The following is a 20,551-nucleotide window of genomic DNA, read 5'->3' as shown; positions in this document are numbered from 1 at the left end:
CACCTTTTTTACTGTAATGCATTTATTTATTTGTTGTTTTGCAATTTCAGTTTTCAAATGAGTTTATTTCACTTAAAATAATAATAATGGCATAACAATAAAATTATTAATTTCTTTAGGCTAAATGTAAACTTTAATTTCTTTCTTTGACGGTTTTTGAGATGAACCCTTCTGTTTTAAAAGCACAAAATTATTATTTTTGTTTGTTTGTTTCAAAACTGCAAGAAATAGTTTACATGGTTGTTCATAAAAAAAAAACTACTAAATTGAAAAATGTTATTAATAACTTAAGTACAAGCAGGCACTTTTAATATCATTTTATTTACAATACACTGTCATAATGTTCAGTACTAACACACATAGCACTGTTGTTTTCATTCACTTCTATTTTATATAGAAAACAAACATTCTTTTTTTAAAGGCTTCATTTTCTTTAGGCAAAATATAATTACTTTATCATACATCATACATCATACATTTTCTTCATCACACATGATTTATAAAAAGAGAAAGAGAGGGAGAGAGAAAGAGAAATGGTATTGCATCTCTGTCCAGGTCCTGGAGTTCCCCATGCACATTTAGGATGTCTATATTATTTAAAACACATTTATTTTTTATCATAAACCCATACATCAATCCTCCAAGACCATAATGTGCAGCTCTGGGATACAGGACCAGGACTGAGAACTAATATCATGTTCAATACTAACACTTTTCACTCTGTTGTTGTCATGTTCATAATATAGATATTGTGTTAATACATCCATCTGAATTAATTATTATTCTATAGCATTGCATCTCTCCTGAGTTAAAGTTACTGAAATTACTTTATTTTATTTTATCCTACACCCAAAAGGCAACCACAAATCATACCTTCACAAACCAATGTCTAAAACAGATTAAGAATATAAAGAGACTTCAAAGTTTGTGTCCAAACTAAATATTTCAGCAGCTCTAGACTCGGCCCAGGACACTTTCAACTACAATCACAAGAGTTCATTTTTCATGGTCTCTTGGTTCCTTTGCTGAGTTTGTCTCCAAGCTCCTGAATCAGTTCAGCAAGTTCTTCAGTGGCCTGTGACTTTTCCTCCAGGAGCTCATAGCGGAGGCTGGAAATGTCCTGCTTGATTTCCTTCAACTCACCTGAGAAGGAAAGCCACATGAAAACTGGGGTTTAACTAGTTTCAAGTAAAACTTGGCCCCGAAATCACAGTTACAGCCATTTTTAACACTTTAACAGTTTATCGCTTGATGTATACTTGATCAACATCAATCAAAGAAATGTGTTTAAGTCCTAAATTAAATCAAACAAGAGACACTAACGGATGAACAAACGAGTCTTACCTTCATTGATCTCATCACTTTCACTGTCAATTTGGGCTTTTGGGACATACCGCTTCATGAGACGCTTCATGAGTTTCTATGAGAGAAAGAAGGTTTAGAATGAGGTTTTGCCTGATGATTCCTGCACATTAACAATTTTGGATAAACAAATCATCAGTACCTGATATCTTGTGGGGTGTTTGATGGGATTTCTAACCGTGAATCCCTCTTGTGCGTGGTACGGTTCAAACCGATGAAGCTGAAAGATATCAAAATTACAAACTGCGATTTCTACATTTGAACTGACCTCTCACCTTAGACCGTGAATTGGCCATACCCACGTCCTGCTGGCCGCTGTTGCTACAAACCCTGGCCTTGCATAAACTCACTAGGCATGCGTTGGTGCACTGAGCCATGTAATAGAAGGATTTGGGGCTGGGTATTAGATTAAAGGGGGGTGGAAGAGTGCTGCCTTCATCAAAATAGAAGAGCCACAGCTTTGCACGAGCAAACGTCCATTCTACATCAGTGGCCTCCTGTTCTCACACACACATATATAAACATATGTATGACATTATCATTTTGATTTTTTTTGCAAAAGTACATTTGTCTCATCTCAATTTCCTGGTATGAGTGGTTAATCATGGCTATGAGCATGGTGAGCAGGACCACCACCACTGTGACATATAGACCCCATAGAGCACGTAACCAATGTTCTCAATGAACTTATGATCATACTTCAAGACCACATAGATCACCTCAGATAAACCATAGATGGACCAGAACAGCTTTTTAAAGCTTTCCTCTATCCTACAACAGATACAAACATGCCAAATGTGTAATACAAAACTTACTTTTGTAGTGGAAAAAAAGATTTCTTGAGATATTGTCTGAGCTGCTCTTTTCAAACACCATTCAAACATTTGGAGTCTGTATGTTTTTTGTACTGTTTTTGGTCATTGTTATGCTCACCTTGGCTGTGTTTATTTGATGAAAAATACAGTAAAAACAGTAATATTTTGAAGTATTATTTCAATTCATAGGTGATCTGATGTCTTGTTATCATGAGATTAAGCTATGGATGGCACACACATTTGTTACAATTAAATTAGGCTAAAACAGAATGGCTAATATTTGGCTCTATTACACCGTCTTTTCTTATGTTAGCCGGTGTAGGTCCTACTGCATTAAATCTGCATAAGCAAGTAAGAAACCTGGGAGTGGTTTTCGATTCTGAGCTTAAATTTGATAAGCAAGTGAACTCTGTGGTAAAGGCGGGATATTTTCAGTTAAGAAATGTTGCAAAAATAAAACATTTTTTTGTGGTTTGATGACTTGAGGTGTGTTATACATGCTTTTATTATGTCAAGATTGGATTATCGTAATTCCTTGTATCTGGGTATTCTTGCTGTTCTGTTGAATAGTCTATTACAAAATGCAGCAAGCAGATTGTTGAGTGGGACCAAGAATCAGGTCAGTGTTTCCCCAGTGCTAGGCTCACTGCATTGGCTGCCGGTTCATTTTAGAGTTCAATTTAAGGTTTTATTGTATGTTTTTAAAGCCTTGCATGGTCTAGCACCTGAATATATTTCGGACATGATCCAATTTTATTCTATGACACGGCCATTGAGGTCATCTCAAAAATTTCTATTAAAGGTCCCTAAATCCACCTTAAAGTCCAAAGGAGACCGTGCCTTTTTTGGTTGCGGCATCCCATCTCTGGAATGACCTGCCATTGGAAATTAGATGTTGTACATCAATAGGTAATTTTAAAGCACTTTTAGGAGGGCATTTACTTTCCCGGGCATTTGGTGTGAGCTAGTTGGTGTATATTTTGATGGTCTTGTATTTTAGTGTTTGTCATGTTTTCGGTGTTTTAGTTCTGGTTATTCTGTTTTATACAGTTTGTTGTTTTACTGGAAAGCACTTTGGTCAACATGAGTCGTTTTGAAATGTGCTATACAAACAAACAAACAAACAAACAAACAATTTAAAATAACTGTTTTTCTATTGGAATATATTTTAAAATGTAATTTATTCATGTGGTGCAAAACTGTATTTTCAGCAGCTGTTATATTAGTCTTCAGTCTCAGATCCTTCAGAAATAATTCTAAAATGCTGATTTGCTGTTTAAATAACATTTCTTATTAACATCACTGTTGAAACAGTTGTGCTGCCAAATATTTTTGTGGAAACTGCAATACTTTTTTGCAAAATTCTTTGATGAATAGAAAGTTCATACACAACACAAACACAACGTTTGTAACATAGATATGTTTACCATCACATTTGTGCAATTTAATGTGTCCTTGTTGAATAAAATAATTTATTTCTTGGAAAAAAAGAAGAAAGAAAAATCATATCAACCCCAAACCTTTGGAAAATTTGAGTCAAATAGACTCATTTTATAGTACTTTTATCATGTGTTTGTCTTTTGTTGAGCTTGACAGCCACTGGTCACAAAAGAGCAGCCTGAACATTCTGCAAAACATCTACTTTTTGTTTCACAGGAGAAATCTGTAAAAGCCGCTAAAACAAAATGACGGGGAATAAATTATAGATTTATTATTATTATTATTATTATTTTACATTTTTATTTATTTATTTGTTTGTTTGTTTGTGACCTATCCCTTTAACAAGTAAATCTTAAATATAATAATTGTCATCGTAACTTTTTTGGACATACGTGGTAAAAGCAAGGTTGTATTTAGCTCCCAAGTAGTAGGAATACAAATTAAACATGCCGATCATAAAGGCAAGGAAGACCATGATGAAAATGACCAAGAGATATTTGTAGGGGTCCAAAACTCTCATTGGCCGGCAGAACGTAGGCGATACGTGAGAAACTGAGCACCACAGCGATGGAATATAAGCCCTCAGAGATGAGCTGAGGATCTGAGGGAAGCCACTTGTTCCTGGCTGAGAGAGAGAAAGAACTTTTTGGTGTTACCACTTGATGGCAGCATTGTGTTTCATTTCAGACAGTTGCAAGATAGTCTGTGCAGCATGTATAAGCATTTGATTGAGAGCAGAAACAGGCCTTCTGGTCTTTTATACATTATGTTACTGTTCACTTTAGATTTTATTTATTGAATATACAGATTCTTTATTTTTGCAACATACCGTAAGTGAAGTAAGCAACGTCTTCTTGGTAATGAGGCATTGATCAAGTCTGCATTAGTCACGTGCAAATCCACATATAGCTGTGCATGGGAGGCTTGCAGGAAAGCCGTGAACAGTGCAGTGAATGATGCCACGAAATCCAACAACATGCCAAAGTCTAACACATTGCACAAATGCATGATGTATTCTCATGGTCCATCAGCCCAAACCTTCTTACACTCCGTCCAGATCATTCCTGATCAGGGGAATCAAAGAAAAGAAATAGGGTTCATTTATCAAAAATCTTAAAGCCTGAAAACAAAATCTTGGTTATCATGAGACTAGCATATTCTCACTGGACCTAATGCTATGCCTACGTCATACATCATATTGTGAACGGACGTATGACAGTTAGCGGAAGCTAGAGATTAAATTTTTATAGTTTTAAATATGGAGTTTTAAGTATGGATATTTTCCTACAGAAGTGCATCGATTTACTTAAGAAGGCCTTTATTAATCCGCCGGAGCCGTGTGGGATACTTTTTATGATGGATGCACTTTATTGGATTTCTTTTGGAATATTGAAAAATAACACCCATTTACTGCCATTATAAAGCTTGGAATAGTCAGGACATTTTTAAATATAACTCCATAACTTTTCATCCTACTGAGTGCCTGGACCTGGATTTTTTCCAAATTCTTTTTCATAAACAGTTTACCCTTCCATGAGCACCAGAGGATACAAGGGATACCAGCAGCGCTCCAGTTCCCTTTTGTCTAGTCCATAACTCCAATTGTATTCATCTGAAAGAAGAAAGTCTTTCAGGTGTACAGTATACACCTAGGATGGTTGAGGTTGAGTTAATCATGGGGTAATTTTCATTTTTGGGTGAACTATCCCTTTAATGTTATTGACTTGATTGCACAAGACATTACTGGATGAGAACTGATGAGATTATTATTGAATGAAAGCTGGATGATGACATCACTGTTTTCAACAGAGCTGCTTTACTGAACTCATTCCATAATTTATGGAATGAACTCGTTTTTGTCTATGAAATTTTGTAGAACAACTGTTAATGTGAAAACTGTGCACTCACATATATTCAAGGTGTAAACAGTACTACCTTTTAAAAAATTTATTTTATTCACACTCTTTTTGATCCAAGATTTCCTATAATCTAACAACGATCTGCAGCTCATGCTTGACTGGTACTCACCCAGCACCCATTTCATTATTAACATCTCTGTCTATGAGAACTGAATGGTTTTAATGCGAAAGATTTGCCGTGGATGATCGATGATGGTTTCGTTAGGAAGGTTTTTGACTCCTGCCCAGCGGTCGGAGGCATTGAGAACCAGAAGACCCAGGAAGAGGGGGAATGAGACAGCGTGAGCTACAAACTTTATGAAGGGACTGCGGAGAACCTGGCCCACCTGGAGAAAAGATCAAATGCAGAAATACATTAAACAATGGAAGAAAGGAGAAGTCTGCCCAATGTTATTAAATGAACTGATTCTGAATGATGATGATGCACCTTGCTGCAGGGCATGATCCAATATGCAATGGCAAGAAATGGAAGGCCCGCCATCACTCCCAGCACTGTCCAACACTTTACACAGACTGACTGCTGCCTAAGGCCTGATAGATTCTCATACCATAGCGTCAGTAACTGCTGCTGGCAGTTCGGATGAGTCACAAACTGTAGGGATAACACTGAATTAGACATTGTCTTGGGAAACCAATCCACTTTAGTTTATAAATAATTTCCCTGTACCTTCTTGACTTCATAGTTAATGGCCAGTTTGACCCGGCTAAGGCAGGGCCGGTGGTGTTCGCTCGGGAGGCTCTGGTCCACATCTCCATTTAAAATAGCCTCCACTTCCTCAGTGTTTCTGCACAGATCCAGAACGCCAACCACAAAGTCCTTACACTGCATGGAGAGCTTCCTGTAGTCATTCTGAAACAAAACAGAGCGACCGTATTGTGTCTTTAGACAGGCTATTAATCACTTGTAAAAAATAATTCACTCCAACTGGGACCCAAATTGCATCTAGCAAACAGTGAACGCTCTTTTGTGAAAGACATGGGTGTGTGTAAATTCATGAAAATCCCATGTCGCTCCTCCAAATGGAAGTCTGATTGATGTTTGCATCAGATCTTATCAAACTGAAATGTACCTAATGGAGGGCACCCAAGAGAAGCCCATCCTGCTAATTATAGCATCGCAGTGGTTTAGGAGAACAAACATTTTATGTGGAATTACAGAAGCGGAATCACTGACACGCCATTACAACTGTCAATGTGATCGTCTGTAGAGAAAAACAGCGATGAGAGAATAATAACGGGGTGATTACAGGAAGCTCTCAATGGAGCAGTTTCAATTAATAGCTCACTAACCACAATAAGAGAAAAACTGTCTGGATTTGAGAACTCCCGATTAGATATTTCCCCAGAGTGACTTTCAGGGAAGAACTTTTCCCCTACATAGTTAAATATAAAACAACACACATTGCCGAAGCATGTGAAGCTCTCTGGAGAAACGTTTTCTTTTTGGAAAAATGTTGTGTAGAGATTCTACTGAACCAGAAACTGTCATCGAACAGCCTCTAATTTATAATGAGGGTAATCTCAAGGGTGGGAAATTGGTTTTCATGTGGAATAATCTGCTGGTCTGTGAGCTCAAATGAGCGTAGATGTTTCTTTCAGAGAGAAGCAGCTCATTATAGAGCCATGAGCACACTTTTCACGATTGGACACTTCCTAGATTAACTGAGAAGCTGTGCTTTGAAATAATTATGAGACTGCCTCAAAAGAGTTTGTTTTGTGCACAAAGTACATAATGATTCATAGTGATTAAACTCATTGTATATATATAAAAAAATAACACTAATAACATTTTTTTTTTAGGGTTGGCTTGAACGAGATTTACCAAATTTTATATATTTATATATTTTTTACCAGATTTGTATATATGTATAATTTTATATTTGTTTTATTGTCAGAAATCACAATACAAATAACTATTATTTTATTCTGTTGACAGCCCGACTTTTTAAAATAAATTTATATATCTGACATCTGACCCTCTGATAGAAGTCAATTAATAATTGAATTAATTATGGTTTTAGGACTAAAACAGCTTCAAAATAAATAAATAAATTTGAAATCATGAGATAAGAAATCATAATTATGACATGAATGTCAGAATTCTGACAAAAGAAAAAGAAAAGAAATTACAACAAAAGTTTAAAACTGACAAAAAGTTTACTTTTTGTCATAATTATGTTTTTTTTTTTGTCAATTCATAGTTATATTATAAATATAATATCATTATTATGATCTGTGTCATTGTCTTTTTATCTCAGGACTTTAGAATATGTTGTCATAATTTTTACCTCAAAATTATGGGGGAAAAAAATGGTTTCAAATCTGTATGACTTTCTTCTGTGGAACACAAAATAAAAAATTGAGGATCGTTAGCAACAAACAAACAAGAAAAAAAAGATACATTTTTCAAAATATCTTCTTTAATGTCACACTGAAGTTTAAAATGAAAGTCATAGAGGTTTGGAATGACATGAGGGTGAATACATGATAATATTTTCATTTTTTTAATGAAATGTCCCTTTAATATTTTTCTCAAACAATATGGGACTGAATACATGAAATATACAGATGTATGCTGTCATTTTTATTTAAGTTGATCACTACAAACTCCAGTCTGTGAATCTGAGTGGCATCTCTGTGCATGTGTGTTTTTTTTTCCTTTTGAGTGCTTCTGTGCACCTCCTCACCTTAAACTCAGTCTCTTAAACTGTTGGCGAGTTGTGCCAGCTCATTGCTGAGCTGCAGCGCTGTGAGCATGGGGTCTTCACTAGACAGTGACAGATAGGCAACACTGGCGAGGCCTTTATAGGCGTTCATCCTCGATTTTGAGTGGCTGAAAGAATCCTGCTTCTGTTTCTCTGCACACTCACTGCACTTGCAGAAATAGTCGTGGGGTTTCTCAATGCGAGCCCCCTTGAGTAACAAAATGTGCACAATCTCGTACTCCTTGCAGTGGGCCGCCAGGATCATGGCCTCAAACCTGCAAAACCCAGAGAATGACAATGCATTGCTGATATGTACACTCAGATTTAGATAAGATTTTTAAAAAGTGACAATGAAAACATTTATAATATTATACATAAATTATTTTAAACCTATTCAGAGAATCCTGAAACACTTTCTCCACAAAAATATTAAGCAGGCCAAATAATATTAAGAAGCCCAATGTTACGTGTTGGGAATGCAAAACAAAAGTGCACAAAGGAGCATAAATTTCAGGAGGCGGGCTTGGAGCAGGCAATGGTGGAGGTAGGGCCAACAACACCAGGGGGCCAACTGATGGAGATGACGCCGATGGAGTAGGAGCCCAGGATGGAGCAGAGCAGACAGAGAGCCAGGGTGACACCGAGGATCCAGAGGGCCAAGGCAGAGCAGAAGGCTCAGGCGACCGAGGCAGCAGCAGGGCACCAAAAGACCGCGGCAGAGCCAGAGCAACTGAGGATGGAGGCAGAGCCAGAGGGAAGGAGGAGCCTGACAGAGCCAGAGGAACGAGTTACGAGGCAAAGCCAGAGGAGTGGATGGTCGATGACTGACCAAGGCGGAGCCGGAGGGACGAGGGAGCCCGGTGGAGCTGGTGGGATGACGGGCCACAGTGGAGATGAGGGAGCTAGGAGCCAAGGCGGAGCCGATGGGTCGAAGGACCGAGGTGGAGTCCAGGACTTGAAGGCTGGAAGCAGAGACAGGGGATCCTCACGCCAAGGCGGAGCTGGAGACTGGAAGTCCCAAGACAGATCAGAGCGCCCAGATGGCGCTGACTGAGGGTGAGCTGAGGGACTGACAGGCACCAGCGGAGATGGAGCTGGGAGAAAACCAGGATGATGCTGTAGAAAACACAGAGCAAGTGGTCCGGGAAGTGGGTAAGGCACGCCAGATCAAGAAAGTCCCTAGTATAGTCCTCCAGCGAAAGGTCCAACTGCTCCAGACACAAGAGTTGGACGGCTGGTAAGTCCATTCCAGGAGAGGGGAGGAAAAAGAAAAAAAACGAAACTATAACTATACTCACTTTTGAGGGTCTGCTATTCCGTTACATGTTGGGTATGCAAAACAAAGCGCTCAATGAAGGAGTATATATAAAGAGTTCTTTTAATAAGCCACAGGAGAGAAAGGGCACAACCAAACACAAATCCAAACGAAGAAAACATCAATAGCAGACAAAGGAATCAGGGGAGAACACGAGACGGTATTATGTGAAGTTAATGTTGTAGAGAAGAAACAGGTGTAGAGCTAATTAATTAAAAATCATGGAAACTAACTAGGCAGGGTAACGGAAACACAGAAGGCTAAACTAAAACAGATCATACATGTGACACACATATGTTATTAAATATTAAACAGCCCAACTTTGTTTCTTGAGCACCAAATCAACATATTATGATTTCTGAAGGAACTCATAATACTGACACTGAAGACGGGAGTAATGACTGCTGAAAATACAGCTTTTCTTTCACAAGAATATAATGCAGTTTTAAATATATTAAAATAGAAAACAGATATTTTGAACTGTAATAATATTTTACAATATTACTGTTTTTACTGTATTTTTTAATAAGCAAATGCAGCCTTGGAGAGAGTCTGGCTGGGTAGTAGATGTTGTAAGTACCAGGTGGCTAAAAAACTTATTTAAAAAAATTATTTCTCTACTGACAGACAATTAAAATCATAAATATGTGGCTAATAGGTGTGTTACAGTACAAATATTCGTACCAAAACCATACAGAACTGTGACCTCAGAATCGAGGTCATTTTTGTGTACTGTTACACCCCTAGTGGCTAATATCATAGGGAGGCAACAATGATAAATACGAAAGAAAAGGAAAAATATAAAGAAAAGGAAAATTCTTTTAAAAATGTTTGTACATGTTGATTGGACCAAATGACTTTTATTTTGCAGTCAAAAGTTTTTTTTTTTTCCTTTTTTTTCTTTTTTCTAAGCAATGAAAAGCCTTTTATTAAAACATTGTTTTCTTATAATAAATCTAATAAGGGCTATTTAATCATTTATATCAAGATGAATTTTAGGACTGAAATTCAAATCACCATCATCACAGAGGAATATTCATGTTATTATGTGTATTGCATTGCATTTTAATATAGTTTTGAATAAATTCAAATTATTTAAAGATAAAACACTTAATGTGAATGTTTGCTTTTTCCAGGTATTACAGACCTCCTTGAATCAACCAAACACTGCATGACTTTACGGTACAATACAAGACCATAAATTACAGCGGTGGTCAATGAGATCAATGCAGATTGACTTCTAATTACACGCATCCTTTACTAAAGCTTCAGCTCATTACAGAAACCACCTCTAACAACAGATGTACCTAACATCATATTATAGCGTGATCTTCACCTCAGGGCTTCATTCATTTACTTTATTAAATAAATCAGAGCTGCTTTGTAGTGTCAATTTCCCTTGAACTTAAAGAGGCTTCAAAGACGCTAAACTAGTTTAATCATAAACAAGTTATATTCAAACAAAAGCCAGGTAGACAGCAAAGGATGAAATCGAATTTTATTCTATTTTGCAAAAACCTAGGCGCAAATTGTACTATGTAATGGATCACATATGTGGGTGTCACTTGGAATAAAATTCAATCCTTGCTTTGCATCATGATAAATCAAAAATTGCAATTCTGTAGTGTGCAAAATGGCATTTTGTTCCACCTCTAAATCTTTACTGATCAGTTTTTGCAGAGCACAGGGGACAAAGAATCGTAAGCTTGCAAATGTATCTGTCAATAGCTCTGACATTAAACGAGATTGAAAATAAACAGGCTAAATAATTTATGTTTCAATATGGTTTATGTGAAATGTGTCAATCTAATAACTGCAATGTTCATTCATGAGAAGGCCAAGAAGATTTTACTGCTCTTTCACAAGATTCTTCTACGACTCACACTTTGCTCTGTAATCTATATCTAGAACTGCATAAACAAGTTTTTATTTTTATTTTTTTACATTTGTTGTGATGTTGGGAGGTGATGCATTTCATCACACATAACGCTTCACAACATGCTGACATTTCCATCAGAAGTGAACGCATTAACCTGCGTATGGCAGTTGGCCGGAAGCAGTGGTTTATAGTATAAAAAGGTTTAAAATATTACTATTTTTCTGACACACACTTATCATTTTGCTTCGAAAAACACTGATTCATTGCCTGGGGTCCATTTGTAAACAACCTGAATCTGCAATGCTTTTTCCTTAACTTATAATTGTCTTGAAAGACTTGGCATTGTTTTAAATAAAATCAAATGCATATAATTATTAATAATAAACATAATAATAGCCTATTATTACTAATAAAATAACATTTCTATTTTATATATATTTTCAAATGTAATTTATGATGGAAAAGTCGAATTATCAGCATCTTTCAAAATGCATAAAAATAACTATTAACAAGAAATATAATATCATTTATTTTCATTTATGGTTAGATTTAGAGTTTTTCTTCCCTATACTGAGGTAAAGCTAATCTATGAACACAGGAAAACAGAGGCCTTTAAATAAATAATAAATTAATAAATGTACTGCAAAATCACACGAAACACATGCCAAATTAATCCAAACGCAGTTCAATTATATGAAAAACTACATTATTTGTGTAGATTATACAATTTTGTGAACGCAGTTATTTTTAATAAACTTTTCAATGTTACACATGATGACAAATGAATAAGTGTGCTAAATATTTGTGCTTTGTTCTCCATTAAAAATATATAAACATCATTAAAACAAGGTCGATTAAATTATAAATTAAAATATAAGATACAAATAAATTAAGATAAATTAAAAAGAAATAGCAAATAATTACATGAGAATGTTTTTCTTTTAGAAAATAAAGTATCTAAATAAATAAATAAATATTAAAAATACCAAAAACTAAATATACATAGAGAAAGAGATAATTTTTTAGTGTTTTATAGTATTTTGTCTCATTCTCCATTAAAACAAGAAAAAAAATACTTTTAAAAAGCTAAATTGTGGAATTACAGAGAATATATTTTTTCCAGATTTCTTTGCATACACACACACACACACACACACACACACACACACACACACACACACACACACACACACACACACACACACACACACACACACACACACACACACACAAAGTATAGTTGTAAAGCAAAATGTTCTTTATTTTAAATATTTATTTATATTTCTTTCTAATTTCTTGTTATCTTTCTATTTTATTTAGGCTCATTTATTTATATTACTACTTCCATTCCATTGCAACAGTATCCCATTTATTGCATTATTGTATACTACATTAAAGACATTTTATTTGTGCATGGGATAGAATTAACAAAAGAAAAAAAAATATATATGACAGATTTGAAGTAGGTGTTTAATACTAGAGCTAGAAAGAACAAGAATTTGCATAATTGAACCTTTGTGTGCTTTGAGATATTGTGTGATAACTAGCCGGTCTCTCCTACAGTGTATAATTAAAATGCAATCCCAGAATGTAACATAGTACATTTGAATGTCAACATCAAGCCACAAATACACAATTTGAGATTTAAAACCCCTTCAATGCTAAATGCAGAGCAGCTGTTGGATGGACTGCAGTGGATCACCTGTTGAGGTGCTTTGATGCTCATCAAAAGCTTCATGCAGGGAGATCTTTCTCTGAGGTCTGGCCCATCTCCTCTCATATGACTCACAAACTTAATTGTGTGATGTCAGAGTTTACAATTCAAAGGGACTGAGATGAAGCCAGCTGATGATCAGATTTCTCAGAAAGCAAAGAAACAAAAGCAAAACTCTCCAGCACAGAGGATCCAAATACTACATCCCATCAAATCATGTGTTAACCGCAAATAATCTCAGTCCAGGCCTGATCGATATTGTGTAATGAATAGCCCAGTTTGTCTATGTCTTTCCACACAGGTACATTGTGCTGCTCACACAGTATCTCTAGAAGATTATTCTGCCTTTGGGGAAATAGAGGTGTCAATCAGAGAAGAGATGTTGCAGTAGAATCTCATTCAGCAGATGTTGGGATAGGAGTGTGGGTGAGATGAGATGAAGGAAGGAAGAGGACATTTACAAGAGAGAAAGCTGGATTTTTCTCACTGTTTAGGTTTAATGAATGGCAAACAGTGAGAAAGAAAGACAGAGAGAGTGTTTTATAACAACCAGCACAGCTGTATTCTTGTCACTGATAGATTTATTGCTTTCAGCTCCTTCAATACACAACTGGATTTACACAGGGTTCAGCAGGGGAACTTTTTTTTAACTATATATTACAAATATATATTATATATATAGCAGTCTGGGCAAGCTGACTAGTTGCTGAAAGTCAGAGCCAGTCTACAGATCTGAGATGAGTATTTCATATAAAATAGTGTAGTATATGGTCACCGACTCCAATTGTTTAGCTTCAGATTATGATTCCATCCTTTCAGAGGATATCAAGCATGTTTGATATTTTCAGCTGATTTTAGAACACACATTGTTTTCATTTGTCATGCGTCTCAGCAACACGGCACATTTCTGCACTAGTGATGGTGTGTGATCCACAATCATTGAGTGTATGATGGCCAGTTTTTGCTCTGTAGCTATTTACAAAGTCATCAAGTTTATGATGCCTAGCCGTGTAGTGTATTCCAGCCTAGTAGAAAATATATATTTAAAATTCTACTTTTATCTACTACTTTGAACTTACAAAATTCTGTTTTCAATTCAATTTGTTTATATGTGTATCATTTTACCATTTATAATTGATCAAGAAATTTATATATTTTAGTATATATACTACAAACTTAATCTGTACAGTTTACTAAAGTTTTAATCACCATATCAGAATGATTTCTGAAGGATCATGTGACACTAAAGACTGGAGTAATGATGCTGAAATTCAGCTTTGCATCACAAGAATAAATTACATTTTAAAATATATTCAAATATATATATATATATATATATATATATATATATTTTTTTTTTTTTTTTTTTTTTAAATAAATAATATTTAACAATATTATTGTGTTTATTGTATTTTTAACCTATTAATGTTCATGTAAAAATAATATTAGTCAATGTTTATTTTCCATTTAAATTCTTTAAAAATGTCCCATTGACCTAAAGCTTACAAACATATCTAAATGTTTAAAGCAAAACAAAACAAAACTGAATAACAAATGTGCATGAATGGCAAGCACAGACTGTATTATTATTATTATTATTATTATTATTACTTAATTACTTACTTACCCAACAGAGGATAAGCCATTTGGAAAATGGCCAGATTGATTTTTTTATTATTATTATTTATTTATTTTTGCTGTGTATTTTGGGGTTTGTTGTTAAACTAGTAATGGTGTCCAATGGGAAAGGATTACTGATGCAACCATCACCCAAGTGACTCAATAATCCTGTCAGAGAAGAAAGAGAGAAGCAAAGGTACAAGGTACACACACCCACACACACACACACACCCACACACCTGTTCTTCCAAACGAGGAGTGACAGAAAAAAAGGCCACTCCAGGCACAAGCTGCAACTTAATTCTATTAATATTTACACATCAATCTTCTGCTCCCTATCCTCTCAAAAACTTGTACATATTTATATATGGGGGAGAGCTGGTATTTTTATGCAGCAATATCACGTTTAAAAATAAATAAAACATACCAGAGGACCACTGTTGTTACTCACATGTGATTTCGTCTATACAAGCTCTGGCCTATCCACAGAAGTGTGTAGCAGTTCCCAGAAAAATGGAAAATGAAAAAAAAAAAAAAAAAAATAGTGTTATAAAAAACTTTAGTGTCTCTGAACAAATGAGCACATAACATAGTGCTCTCTGAAATGCCACATGAGTGTTGCTTCATCTCTGCAGCTATTGAGTGCAAAACCATTAATGGCACACAAGGCCGTGCAGCAGCCTGGAGTAACCTGTCATTTCATACAATGTTTACTTGCTGAGTCATAAGAGGAAGATTTTCTCCAACAGCTGAAGCATATACTTCAAAATCAGCTGAGACATGCTCACAAAATGTACTGAGAATTGAAAAGGTCAATGGCACTGGAAGATAATTATTACAGAGTTTGGGAGCATTCATTCTTATTGTATGTCACCTGCATTTTTGCTTATACAATTCTGATCTCTTGTTCATAACTGTGTTACTGTTTAAAATGAGCTGAAAAGGGTAAAACTGGCTGTTTAATGGCAAGTTCCAGTGTGGCAACTGCTATTCAAAAGTTTGGGGTCAGTAAAATTTTAAGTCTCTTATTCTCACCAAGGCTGCATTTATTTGATCAAAAATACAGTAAAACAGCAATATTGTGAAATATTATTACAAATTAAAAGAACTTTTTACTAATATAATTTAAAATGTAATTTATTCCGTATGTAATTTTCAGCATCATTACTCCAGTCTTCAGAGTCACTTGATCCTTCAGAAATCATTCTAATATACTGATTTGCTGCCCAAGAAACATTTGTAATATTTTTGTGGAAAGAATTATTCATTTTCTTTTAGGATTCTTTAATGAATGCAATTTCATATGAATAGTTGTTATTTAAAAATTTAAATCTATTGTGTGATTATAAATGGCATTGATGTCATTTTTGATTAATTTAATACATCCTTGCTAAATAAATGTATTAATTTCTTTAAAAGAAAAAGTAAAAAGAAAGAAAGAAAGAAAGAAAGAAAGAAAGAAAGAAAGAAAGAAAGAAAGAAAGAAAGAAAGAAATCTGTCAAGAAATAAAGCTGGAAATGTTTAATACATTTTTAAGGACTTGTACCATATGTAACGATCTAGAAATTTGTTACAAGTATGTAACCATATATATATATTAAAAATATATATATATTAAAGTTTGTTTAAAAAAAAAAAAAAACACCCTGGTAGAGTAAAAAGTGTGCCAACTAGCCCCGATCTCCCCTATACTGTGTAAAAGTTAGTTAACAAATCATCATAGAACACACGCAGTCATTTTAAAAGGCTAAGATTAGATATGTATATTTTGAGACAACACTGCCTCCATTTGGTCATTCTAATTAGTAGCTAGCTTCCAATAAGGGTAAAAAAGAGGCTACCTCCAATTTAAATGCGGCCAATGACACGGTTACCTGCATATGCAAATTAATTAATTACATTGCCTTAGACAGGTTGAAGCGTGAAATATGACCCATTGTGTCCAACAGTTTTGGACCAGGATGAGCTCATTAATGTGGCATTTGCTTTTTGTGACTTTGATTACCTCTCGAATGGTGTCTGCAAATGAGTCCTCAACGCCGGATATGGAGGTGACTTTTCAGTGTAGAGAAATTTCAGTGACTTTTCAGTGTAGAGAAATATCCTGATTTTGTCTCGCATGTAGCCTAATTAAAATGATCGTTTGATCACTGAAGGTCAGTTCTTGTAATATTACGGGCTTCTGGCGCAATGAGCTGGGCTCCACGCTCCGCGTGAAGGCAGAAGGGTCAGAGGTCAGAGGTGTGTATCAGACCGCAGTGGAGAGCACGCGCGGCGCCGCCGGGTTACACCGCACTGCACGGATTATCGGGATAGTTGGTAACGGGACTCAACCTGCCGTTTCATTCTCCGTGCTGTGGGAGAAAGGTAAAAGCACTCAACCGGTAACATGTTCCATGTCCATAGACCTTAATAATGTGTCAAACAGAGTAACGTTACAACACATTAGATTTCCTCAAAACACGTCCCTAGTTAGGAAAGACCGGTGAATGTGACGCATTTTGTTTCATATATAACTTCATGTTTTTGTGCAATATGCCTCATACTTTGAGATTCTATTCACAGATGTGCTACAAATTAATAGTTTAGTGATTTAGAATCTATTCCATCACTGTTTACATATAAAACACAGAGACACTGTAATTATATTTACTTGTTTGTTACATAAAGTCGTATTTCAACTTGATGGTTAATGTACATAACAGTTACAATATGTTTATTCTAAACTATTTTTAACCTGAATTAATGTTTACAGTTGTTGTATTTAATACAGCATGAAACTATGCATGTGCAAATATGCTGACTTTAATATACAGTACAGGTCAAAAGTTTGGAAACATTACTATTTTTAATGTTTTTGAAAGAAGTCTCTTCTGCTCATCAAGCCTGCATTTATTTGATCAAAACTGCATATATTTGAAAGTAATATTGTGAAATATTATTACAACTTAAAATAATAGTTTTCTATTTGAATATACTTTTAAAAAAATGTATTCCTGTGATGCAAAGCTGAATTTTCAGCATCATTACTCCAGCCTTCAGTGTCACATGTAACATTCAGTCTATCACATGATCATTTAGAAATCATTCTAATATTCTGATTTATTATGAGTGTTGGAAACAGTTCTGCTGTCTAATATATTTGATAAATAAAAGGTTAAAAAGAACTGCATTTATTCAAAATAAAATATATATATATTTTCTAATAATATAAATTTTCTTTACTATCACGTTTTATCAATTTAACACATCCTTGCTGAATAAAAGTATTGATTTTATTTAAAAAAAAGAAAAAAAAAAAATTACTGACCCCAAATTACTGACCAGTAGTGTATATTGTTATTACAAAATATTTATATTTGAAAAACATTGCTTTTTTTTTTTTTTTTTTTGTTTTACTTTTTATTCATCAAAGTATCCTAAAAAAGTATCACATGTTCTGAAAAAATATTAAGCAGCAGAAACTGTTTCCAACTTTGATAATGAATCATCATATTAGAATGATTTCTAAAGGATCATGTGATAATGATCATAAAAATTCAGCTTTGCATCACAGAAATAAATGATAATTTAAAGTATAATAAATTTAAAAACAATTATTTTAAATTGTAATAATATATCACAATATTAAATTTTTTTTCTGTATTTTTGATCAAATAAATGCAGGCTTGATGAGCAGAAGAAACTTCTTTCAAAAACATTAAAAATAGTAATAGAATTATTTTATTGACCTGTACTGTATGTATGTGTGTGTGTGTGTGTGTGTTTATATATATGTATATATATATATATATATTGTGTGTGTGTTTATATATATATATATATATATATATATATATATATATATATATATATATATATATATATATATATATTTTTTTTTTTTTTGGACAAACTTTTCAATTAAGATTAAGTTGTTAATAAATTAAAATTATTTTAATGTAAGATGTAATCTGAATATGAAAACCTATATAAAGATTAATGTTAGAGATTTTGTTTTAGAAATGCCTTCCCCATTTTTTTTTAATCAACTTTAATCTAAATTTGTCAGAGCTGCTACTGCTTCCTATTACTTTTTAATTAGTTACAACATCACTGATATGAAAACATGCCAGCCAGTGGTGAATTAATGGTAATTTTGTTTTGCATTAGAAATAAGATGAATTAATAGTGCAAAGTTTTGCCCTATAGCTTTGACACGTTGAGTTTATTTTTCGAAAAACACTCATTCAGATGGAAATTACACCACTTTTGTAGAAGGACCCAGGCAATACCCTTTAGAAAAATTTACCATGATAACCAAACTATCTGCCAAATTGTCTTGCTTTTTATTACTTATGATGTGTGGTTACTTTTTAATGTACATCAATGGGGAAAGCTTTTTGACAGCTTTATGTTGATGTAGCTTCTGCATCTACCAGCAGGGTTTAAGCAAGAAAGTTTAAACAAGCAGCCGTTTCTCTCTTCCTGCTAGTATCTGTGGTAATTTGTCAGAAACTATGGTTACCTTGGAAATTTTTTGCAAGCGACCTCTGTATAATTCTGTGTTGGCTTTGGTTAGAACACAATGCTATAATGATGTGACAAAATTTGTGCATATCTACAGGGTCATGTTCTGCTTGGGTCGGTCAGTGTTTTATTTTACATGATGGTGCACAAGTGCTGAAAATGTTCTGGATGTTGCGCAGTGTAGCTGACAACCTGACAGGTGACTGGGGTGATGGTGCACAAGTGCTGAAAACGTTCTGGATGTTGCACAGTGTAGGGAAGTGTATGTTATATTCCATGTCTCTCTCTTTTTGTATTCCAGGTTGGGAGAAGATCTTTTTTTCAAGACTTGAATTGTAAATTAACTCTGTAATAGATTCAGTGTCATTTAAAATCCTTGAAGATGTTGATTTTTCAAGGTGCTTGAACTTGAAGTATTTAAACCTCCTGAGACATTTAAAAGCTTTGTATAAAACCCTCAAGCTTAATAAAAGACAGAACAAAAAAGAAACCACTAAATGGTTTGTGACAGTCTTTATTCAGCTGCTATTTCTTAAATTCCAGGCTGACACAACTTGTTTGAGCTTTTAATACGTCTATACTAAAGTATTTCTGGGCATAAAAAATCAGTTTAAAAGTGATTTTAATGTTCAACTACTAAATTTTAACCTAACATGCAAAGATGACTACATAAGTAAGCCATTCATATTTTGCTTTCCTTAAAGGAATAGTTCACCTAAAAAATCTTAATTTACTGAAAATGCAATCCAAGATGTAGATGAGTTTCCAAACTGTTCTAAACAAATACTTTGGTGGATTTTGATGCGAGAGGACAAGGTAACTTTTTTTAATGGAGGATGCATTATTATGGATAATGGTATTTTGACCAGAAGTGACGGTTTACCGTTGAAATGCCTTGATTTGATTCTGATGAACACACAGCTTTTTACTTCACATGTTATTAATTGATGGACTGGAGTTATGTGGATTAGTTGTGGATTATTGTGATGTTTTTATCAACTGTTTGGACTCTCGTTCTGATGGCACCCATTCATTGAAGATGATCCATTGGTGAGCAAGTGATGTAATGCTAAATTTCTCCAAATCTCTTCTAAATCTTGAATGGCCAAAGAGTGAGTACAGTTTCAGCATATGTAATTTATTGGGTGACCTATTCATTTTTTAAAAGTCCAACTCTGGAGCTCTTGAGCGTCCCGACCAGCTCCACATAGCAATGTTGATTCAAGCAGTGGTGATTGTAGTGGTTTAGAAATGGAATTAAAAATGCAGCAC

At 34.5% G+C, this 20,551-nt stretch overlaps 1 protein-coding gene and 1 pseudogene across 1 annotated transcript; one reads left to right on the top strand and one right to left on the bottom strand.

Annotated features, from left to right (window-relative positions):
- Positions 1–548: 548 nt before the first annotated feature.
- Positions 549–9,681, bottom strand: LOC109107732 (annotated as a pseudogene).
- A 6,979-nt stretch (positions 9,682–16,660) lies between these two features.
- LOC109107809 (avidin-like) lies at positions 16,661–19,611 on the top strand. Its single transcript, XM_042764556.1, has 4 exons — positions 16,661–16,821; positions 16,927–17,137; positions 19,377–19,512; positions 19,581–19,611. Exons 1-4 carry the CDS (start codon positions 16,699–16,701, stop codon positions 19,609–19,611), a joined length of 501 nt encoding a protein of 166 aa, XP_042620490.1. The 5' UTR covers positions 16,661–16,698.
- Positions 19,612–20,551: the final 940 nt, after the last annotated feature.

The sequence above is a fragment of the Cyprinus carpio genome, chromosome A10, assembly GCF_018340385.1.
Source record: "Cyprinus carpio isolate SPL01 chromosome A10, ASM1834038v1, whole genome shotgun sequence".
NCBI lineage: Eukaryota > Metazoa > Chordata > Actinopteri > Cypriniformes > Cyprinidae > Cyprinus > Cyprinus carpio.
This window is presented reverse-complemented; position numbering and strand designations above follow the sequence as displayed.

What these genes read in the sequence shown, in the direction of transcription:
- LOC109107809 (XM_042764556.1), top strand. Translation starts at nt 16,699, where the DNA reads ATGACCCATTGTGTCCAACAGTTTTGGACCAGGATGAGCTCATTAATG. An exon ending in CTCCGTGCTGTGGGAGAAAG is followed by an intron (nt 17,138 to 19,376) that starts GTAAAAGCACTC and finishes GCATATCTACAG; the next exon opens with GGTCATGTTCTGCTTGGGTC. An exon ending in GGTGCACAAGTGCTGAAAAC is followed by an intron (nt 19,513 to 19,580) that starts GTTCTGGATGTT and finishes TTTGTATTCCAG; the next exon opens with GTTGGGAGAAGATCTTTTTT.